We start from the raw sequence: 8,658 nt of genomic DNA on the forward strand, positions 1-8,658 counted from the left end.
CGCATGCGCGCGCGCACACGCCCACCCCGCCGCCCCCGAGGGACTACATTTCCCAGAACCCCCCTGCGGGGCGCTGCGGCACCAGTGGGCGGGGCGGAGCAGAGCAGGCGGGCAGGGGCAGGCGGGCGGCTCGCTGAGGAGAGGGCAGGAGGGGGCTGTCGGCAGTTATGGCCTCGCTCGTGAAGAAAATAATCAGCACTGCTAAGGCTCCCCCTGCGTTGGGTCCATACAGGTATGCCTTAGCGAGACGGAGGTCTCTGGGAAGGAGCAGGAGCGAGCGGGAGCAGGTTTTGCCCGTCGGCAGGGGCCTGGGGCGGTGGTCTGCCAGGCAGCCCTGAGGGCTGTGGTGGGGGTGGGCTCCTCCATCAGGCATCGGACTCCCCTCCGGTAACCCCCCAGGGACACCTGGGGTCCTACAGCACGGACGGGTCTGCAAGGCTGGCGGCGATTTAGGCGCAGTTTTAAAATGTCTCTCAAAAAGCCAGTTTGGGAAAATAATTCTGAAATCAGTGGTAAGCAGGGGTTTAAAATGTGAATGTTGACTCTGGAGGTGATGGGAAGTGAAGGTGGAGCCCAAACCAGGATGCGCTTTGGCTGCTGGAGTATTCGCTGCCTGGGAATTGCAAATCTCTTATTCTGAATGTGACTTCCAGCAGGTTATAGGTGCTTTTCAGTCTAAAAACTTAACTGCTGTAAAACATGTAATATGTTGCTCACTGTTTTCACAAGTAAGTTGTTGCAATGGCTCTGAATGTAATTTTAAAAAGAAGTGCTCCCATTTTTAATTGGAGAAAGGTTTCGCTTTGCTATTTGGGTGTGAAAAAATACTCAATAACTATAGTAGACCCTTGTAGCTAAGGTACTGAGGGATTTTTACCAAGGCATTTTCTAAGAATTTTTAATTCTGCATTTGGGCTTTGTTTTCCCAATACAAGCACAGATTCCTTTGGTCTAAACTTTTTCCCCTGTAGCATCTTAGTGCCTTCCAGGTACGGTTTTGTCTCTGTTACTTTGTAACTGAGCTTTCTGCTCTTCAAACTGTGTGTCCTTTACGGGAATTACAAAGATGGAGAAATACAAAGTGTCGAAGCAGAGCCCTGACATGAAGGTTAACTTCTGTAAACAAAACTGTTGCTGGGGGCAGCCAGGGGCCTGGCTTGGCTTGTAGTGAGAAGAACATCTAGGATACGGGAAGGTGATGCTTTAGCTGTGCACACACAAACCACTGGCTTAGCCTTCAACATAGCTCTCCACTTCTGTTGGGGATTAACTGCACTCCAACATTTTGTGCTTAGTAGTTCTTAATGAAATACTGCTTGTTAAGCAGCCTTTTAATTGTATGATGGGTCTAACTTCAGTACGTTGATCAATAACTTAGTTTATTGGTTTCAGTAAACTTGTCAAAGTCCAGTGAGCAGAAGTTGCACAAGAACTGCTACATCTCTGCTGTGGAGTCTGAACATAGTAACAGAGGAATGTGGGCTTAATAGAGAATGAGGAATTGGGATGTATGGGCTGCCTTCCTGGTTCTGCTACAACCTTTCAGTATGCTTTTTTGGTGACCTATTTTTACTGTATTTTTGTATTTCCTTTACTGCATCCAGTTTCCTAAACCTTGAGATAGGTAGGTGTATATATAAAAAGATATGTGTGAGTGTGTATGTGTATATGTATATCTCATTAATGTTAATGGAGCCAAGATACTGTTGTGTCAACAATCATCTATGTAAAAAAGATCAGATCATCTTTGCAGTACATGTCTTTAAAGAGCATGCTTCTCAACACCATCTCTCTGCTGGATAACATTCTTCTAATGTCGTAATGTCTGTCCAGTTATGCACTTGGGTATACTGAAACCTGAATGACTCTAGGCACACCAGATTTCTGCTGAATCAGGGATTAATGAGTAGCTACAATTGACTGTAGTTATAGGATACATTTGCAGTTGAAGTATGATTGGGTGTTGTGTAGTTGAAGTTTCTCTGAGCTTCGCTCATGCATTTGACTCCTGTAAAATTATACCCTTTAGTTGGTAAATTGTTAATAGTCTCAGTGAATGGAAGATTCCACCAGTAAGCTTGTCAAGAGAAGGAACTTGAGGGGCAAAGAAAGGGACCCAATAAGACTGCTACAGATGTTGATCTGGCATTGGTATGAGAAGGCTTCAGCTTGTTGGTGTTTTTTCCTAATTATTCACTATTTAGGATGCTCCAAAGTCTTTGTTGGGATAAATGATTTGTTGTTTCATTTGCTTTATAATAACCAATACGAGACTTTTTTAGAGAGCTCATGCCTTCTTGTTGCATGGTTTTCTGTGCTTCAAACAGAAACAGAAGTTTGTGGTCTGAGGGCCTGTGCCTCAAACAAAGCAAGACATGGTAGGAAAGAAAATAAAATGAGGGAAGCATATGTGTTTGGTTCATACATGTATTTTCTATCAACAAGACTGCATCAGCTAGAAAACTACTTCATTCATTCAAACATTTCCTATGAGGACAGGCTGAGAGAGTTGGGGTTGTTCAGCCTGGAGAAGAGAAGGCTCTGGGGAGACCTTATTAGTGGCCTTCCAGTACCTGAAGGGGCCTAAGGGAAGCTGGGGAGGGGCTTTTTACAGGGACATGTAGTGACAGGAGAAGGGGTAATGGCTTTAAACTAAAAGAGGGTAGATTTAGATTAGATGTTGGGAAGAAATCCTGTATGGTGAGGGTGGCGAGGCACTGGCACAGGTTGCCCAGAGCAGCTGTGGATGCCCAATCCCTGGAAGTGCTCAGGTCCAGGTTGGATGGGGCTTTGAGCAGCCTGGTCTGGTGGAAGGTGTCCCTGCCTATGGCGGGGTGTGTGTGGAACTAGGTCATCTTTAAGGACCCTTCCAACCCAAACCATTCTATGACTCACTAGTTTTTCTTCTTTAAATGGTGTAGTTTTGTGATGTACTCTGGTTTCATTAGTTGATAATAGAGAAAATAATCACCACATAAGATATTTTACCATAGCAATTTAGTTACTGGCTATTTTTTCCCCTTGTGAAATTACAGGAGAATTTAGGACAGGGGTAAAAGAAAAGATGGGAGTGATGGCACTCTTCAGATTGCCTAACTGTAATCTTTTTATTGAGTCCCCAAATTAGGTTGGTCCAATGTGAAGTCAATGGATTGAGACAATCCAACTGAGTCAATCCAATTAAGAGAGAAGATATAATAAAAATATTCTCTGGAAGAGTCCCCTTTCTTTCCCCACTGGCATTAAAGGGAAGCTAACCTCTTAATTTAGATGCTTCAGGGAGGTGCCTAACCCTACTTTGTGTAACTTGAGACACTGCTGAATTGTCAAAACTATGTGTTTTCTTGTACAGTGGGAAGAGATAAAAAAGCCAGTGTTGACACACCACTAACACTTTCAAAAGAGTCTTTTCCTAATTTCTCTGTGAAATATTTTTAATTACCAGCTGAAGAGAAGTAAACTATGTCCCTTGTGTAATGTTTGCTAGGTAGTTTAAATCTTTGTTTTAATCTTTTAATCTCTTCGTGGTAATTAAAGACATTAATAATTGCCAACTCTACTTCAGCAAAAACACACCTGACATTTATTTAAAAATGTTTTGCAAATAGCTTGAAATCTTCAATCTTCTGAATTAACCCACCCAACAGGTCACTCAGGTTATTTGGTGAGAGGAAAGTGATTGTTCTGGGAATGGAGTGATCTAGAAGTTGTGCTGACTGGCCAAATTCATGACTCTGGAGGAATACTGCCAGAGAATTAGTGTGCAGGGCTTCAACTTACAGCTGTAACTCACTATCATGGTGCTTGTTTGAGAAGAAAAATGTTCAATTTTCTAATCGGCATTCTTTTGATTTTTCTTTCTCCACTTCCCCCCACCCCGTTCTGCAGCTGAGATGTAGGTGAAAGGTATTGTCTACCTGTCAAACTAGGGTGGGATATATATCTGGGCAGGTCCAAAAATTGTGGAAAATTGTGTTTATTTACTCTGCCTCCCCTCTGCTTTATGCAGTGTGGAAGCTGTGTAGCTCAGTTTAGTGTTGTGCTGCTGTGCTCATACCCTGTGCCTTTGCAAGAATCAGGGTTTATTTCCTCAAAACCAGAGCTATGCACTTCCATAGGTGGTCTAATCCCAGCTCTCCCAAAAGCATACACAGATTGAATGTGTGGTTGTGCGTACAGACTTGTGCATGGAAAACCTCAGTCCTCTGTCTTTCTGAGATGTTATAAACTACTGAAGAATATGTGAAATGTGCCTTCAGATAGTTAAATGTTTTGATGGGGAAACATTAAACCTAAAATGTCACTTGTTTTCAGCCAAGCAGTCCTAGTAGACCGAACAATGTACATTGCAGGACAGATTGGTATAGAACCTTCCACTGGGCAGCTTGTCTCTGGAGGGGCAAAGGAAGAAGCTAAGCAGGTAAGAAGTCTTCTAGCAATAAACTTGTAAGGGAGTTAGCATGTGTGTAGTCAAACACGGACTCATGAGAAACTGAAGACACCTAGAGATCACATTTCACACCCTCTAAAATAAGGGAAAAGCAGGAGGAAGTCCTTCCATTCTAACCCTGTAATTTTCCACCTAAAGAACTTGGAGGGCAGGGGAGGAATCTGTATTTCATGTATGAAAGAATCAATGTTTATAAGAAAGGTTAAGACCTCAGCAATAACCCTGGCTTGAGTCAGGGAAAGATTTTGTTCCCTTAGTAGCAAAAAGGTGATGTGACGTAATAGGGTGAGATGGAGCTGCATCATGCATTTACATCTAATGAATGGATGCTTTAATATTTGTGTTTATTAGAAGTTCCCTTTTATTAATTTCTGATTTTGCTTACTCACTGAGGACTGTTGATGATTTGCTGGGTGAACTTACAGTATAACGTGGATGCAGCCAAATTAAAACTATATATTTACATACTTACCTAAATACAACCAAGCTGATAGTTAAAAGATTTTTGCCTTGTTTTTCATTAGGCTCTAAAAAACATGGGAGAAATCCTGAGAGCTGCAGGCTGTGATTATGGCAATGGTAAGTGCTGCTGTGATGGTGGCAAACAAATGGTTGGTTTTACCTGGATTAAAAAAAAAATGCAGTGGGCTTAAAAAACAAAAAGGCTGTTTGCTAAACATTCAGTTGTTATCAATAGCTGGAAGAAACAAAAGGAATCATGAGTCTGGGTTACAAAATACAAGAATAAGTCAGAATGCAAGTCTTTTTGGTGGGTATCAATGGAACACTGCTTTTCACCGGAAGTTTCTGCCCACAGTGCTAATATTTTAACTCTAACTGGGGAAGCTCAGATATAGACAGAGCTGCAAATGACTACAGGCATTTTAAGCAGCCTAGGCTTTGCTCCAGGTACAAGCAGGTTTGTATCTATGGTGCTAATATTCTAGGAGCTTTCAATACTTTTTGGGGGGAAGGACTCTTAACAGTGGAGCCAAATCAGGCTTGGGCAGTCATGGGTAAAAAATTTAGTATAGACTGTATTTTCAGACCTGTTATGGACTCTTCTGGCAGCAGATATTATATAATATAGTTTATTGCCAACAGTTGGCTTACAACAGCTTTTTTAATTGACCTGCTTATCAGTTCTATGCCTCTTGGAAGAACTGGGCTTAGAATGAAATTTAAAATGGATATTTTCAGAGCTGGTCAGGAATGTCTAATTCCTTAAAGTTTTATTAAATAGTAGCTGTTCGGATTTTTTTAGGTGGTAACTCTAATAGTCAACATCTGTTTGCAAAACTTTTCAAAATATTTAGAATACTTGAGAGAAATTTATGAAATAAAAGCAAGAAATGCACTGAAGATTTCAACTTCTGTATACAAGTCAGAGGTCTAAAATAACGGCAGTTGTGTAATTTCTAGTTGTGAAGACTACGGTTTTGATGGCAGACATGAAGGATTTCAATGATATTAATGATATTTACAAACAATGTAAGTAGATCTTTTTTGTTTCTGTTTTACTAGTATGGCTTGTGGAACAAATTATATTCACATTAGGCAAAGTGTTTTAATGACTCAGATTGTGTAGTTCCAGAATCTTCGAGATTCCAGTTGAAATTTAATAGTAAAAAAACCCCAAACACCCTAATTTGCAAGCATCAGATCAAGCACAGCCTACTTTCCAGTGGATTTGTGTCCTACCATTCCACTAACTCACTGTCATGTGAAGATCAGCTCCTGCCATCCCTGCAGGTTGATCTTCCATGCCTCTTTACCTTGACAGATGCTGTTATCCCTATGTAGTTCCACCATAGGCAGCCTTTAAATGCTTATTTTCAGATTTTGTATCTCCATTTCTTTAAAGTCTCTTTGGATCTTTTTATACAATACCATACACTTTTTATACAAGGATGAGCCACACTGCTCCACTTAAGGGAAAAACAAACAAAAAAAAATGCTTGGTCAGCAAAACTGGATGTAGACTGAAATAGGTCATTCCAGTAAGCCATATTCTGCAGAAGCATTTGGGAGAGTATGCACATAAGTTCCTTATTTACATGGCTTTGGTTTTTAATTAGATAGCAACATCTGGTTTTGAATGAAGTGTTATTGATGAGCTATCAACACGCTTTTCTGCATGTCAAAGTGTGTGTTTAAGCAGGGTAAAAACAGACCAGCTGGATACTTAAGTTACTTGTTGCCTCCTGCTTGTAGTTCAAGACAGCAGTTGCTGTTCTTTGTGAGCTATTATCCTGCCTTGTCAGTGCAGGACACGGAAAGTTACCGTTTCTGAGCTTAGTGTTAACTCTCACTGGTAAAACTTCAATTTAATTACACAAATTCCTTGGAAGTGTTCAAAGTCAGGTTGGACGGGGCTCTAAGCAGCCTGATCTAGTGAAAGATGTTCTTGCCCATGGCAGGGGGCTGAGTTGGACTAGATAATCTTTAAAGGTCCCTTCCAACTTGAACTATTCTATGAGTCTATGAATTCAGCTCTTGCACCTTTACCCTTCTCCCCCCCGCCTTTATTTTGCTGTCCTGGCCCATGTCCCTTGACCCATTGTTTTAATATCCTTGAGCGCCAGGCCTAACTGGGAATGGAGGAATAGGTCAAGGGACTATTTTTCCTATGCCTGCCTTTGATATGAGTAGTGTTGGCCCCCTGTTGACTTTAAGCAGATCTGGCATCTTTGCTCATGACTTGGCAGGGGCCTGTTTCTCCCTCTTGCTCTTTGTGTGAAAGAGCACTCTCCCATTCCCTGGTGTTTGCAACTGGATGATCACCATTCTGATTTAATCGTTCTTTTTCGGCCAAGTTGGTGTTGAGGCCATGCAGTGTCAGCAGACTGCAGGTTATCACTGGCCATTAGAATCACAGCTGTAGCTGGCTTCTTGATGATGAATGGTAGCTTGCTGAGATGTTGGAGCAGTCAGTGACCAAAAAAACCTAAACCAGCAATGGGGAAATGATAGCTGGCACCAAAGACTATTTGTCCTGTAGCCTTGAACCTGAAACTGTTCCAATGACTACATTTTATACAGATTACTTTGAACTGTGTTTTATCAAGCAAAATTAAGTGATTGGTGGATGTTTCTGCTTAAATTACAGTTTTCAAGACAAACTTCCCAGCCAGAGCAGCCTATCAGGTTGCTGCTTTGCCGAAAGTAAGTGTCACTTTTCCGCCTACAAAAAGTTTTCTGAAATTCCTTACTTCTGAAGCATTCTGACAGCTTTTCTTATTATGGAATAGCTTCAATTGCAACTATTTGAAAGAAGACTCTGAAGTATTTAGTTTTTTCTAAGTATACAAGTCTTATTTCCACACATTATAAGATATCTCAATATGAGAGAGAGATTTCTTGATGGTGAAAGATGGCTACAACGCTAGAAATCAGGGGCTATGATACTTAAGTAAAGTGAATTTTCACTATTACTTAGTTCTAGCACTAATTTAGCAATGTTATCAGAAGTATAATCTCCCTCAAATGTCACTCTGTTCATACAAGATTGTATTATACATTCAGTTGCTTTGTAAAAAAAAAAAAAAAAAAAAAAAAGATATTAAACTCCTAATATGTTTCCTCATTGTTTTCTCACAGGGTGCCCGAGTTGAGATTGAAGCTATTGCCATTCAGGGACCCCTCCAAGATGCTTCAGCCTGACTATAAATAGAGACTGACTATCCTATGACAGCCATTTTAGATGTAATACTTCTCCCTGACATCTGTCTGTTCCTACAATTGACTATCAGCAGTTAGGTACAGTTGCAATCAGTAAACTTACTGAGGAAAGGTGCTTGCTTCTGGATTGTGGCCTTGGATTCTCTAAAATATGAGCTTACAGTGAATTCTCTGCTGGAAGACCCTGAAACCTCCTGCTAAAATCAGCTGAGCCCGATTGCAGGACAGGGCCCTTAGTTTGTGCTGGTGACTGGATATTAGGTATTAAAGTACACACTTGGGTGAATGTATGACAGCTATACTGTGGGTGATCTGGATATGGAAAAATAATGATTTGTAATAGTAAGCTTTTCATAACAATTTTCCCATTTCTTTCATTTTTTCTCATATAAGACAGAACACTTGAATTGCATAGTGTGCATCTTCGCTTTGGTGTTTTGGGGAATTTTGTTGTATTTGTTTCTGAACTGTGTTAAACTTTACAGAATAGATTCCTGTTGGGACTCACATTTTTTTCATATGGAAGC

At 40.9% G+C, this 8,658-nt stretch overlaps 1 protein-coding gene across 2 annotated transcripts; it reads left to right on the forward strand.

The window, feature by feature from the left end:
- Nucleotides 1-97: 97 nt before the first annotated feature.
- On the forward strand, nucleotides 98-8,327 carry RIDA (reactive intermediate imine deaminase A homolog). 2 transcript variants are annotated; one of them, XM_037380462.1, is made up of 6 exons: nucleotides 98-232; nucleotides 4,315-4,420; nucleotides 4,975-5,029; nucleotides 5,873-5,941; nucleotides 7,560-7,615; nucleotides 8,051-8,327. In XM_037380462.1, the coding sequence occupies exons 1-6, from the start codon at nucleotides 168-170 to the stop codon at nucleotides 8,111-8,113; spliced, it is 414 nt and encodes a 137-aa protein (XP_037236359.1). In that variant the 5' UTR covers nucleotides 98-167; the 3' UTR covers nucleotides 8,114-8,327. The 2 variants fall into 2 exon arrangements, with proteins under 2 accessions (XP_037236359.1, XP_037236360.1); XM_037380463.1 differs by lacking the exon at nucleotides 5,873-5,941.
- Nucleotides 8,328-8,658: the final 331 nt, after the last annotated feature.

Source organism: Falco rusticolus, chromosome 3 (genome assembly GCF_015220075.1).
Source record: "Falco rusticolus isolate bFalRus1 chromosome 3, bFalRus1.pri, whole genome shotgun sequence".
NCBI classification, from domain to species: Eukaryota; Metazoa; Chordata; class Aves; order Falconiformes; family Falconidae; genus Falco; species Falco rusticolus.

Excerpts from the sequence above, each read along its gene's own strand:
- RIDA (XM_037380462.1), top strand. The coding sequence starts at position 168 with ATGGCCTCGCTCGTGAAGAAAATAATCAGCACTGCTAAGGCTCCCCCT. Across the intron at positions 5,030-5,872 it reads AGGCTGTGATTATGGCAATG|TTGTGAAGACTACGGTTTTG; the intron begins GTAAGTGCTGCT and ends TGTAATTTCTAG. Across the intron at positions 7,616-8,050 it reads AGGTTGCTGCTTTGCCGAAA|GGTGCCCGAGTTGAGATTGA; the intron begins GTAAGTGTCACT and ends GTTTTCTCACAG.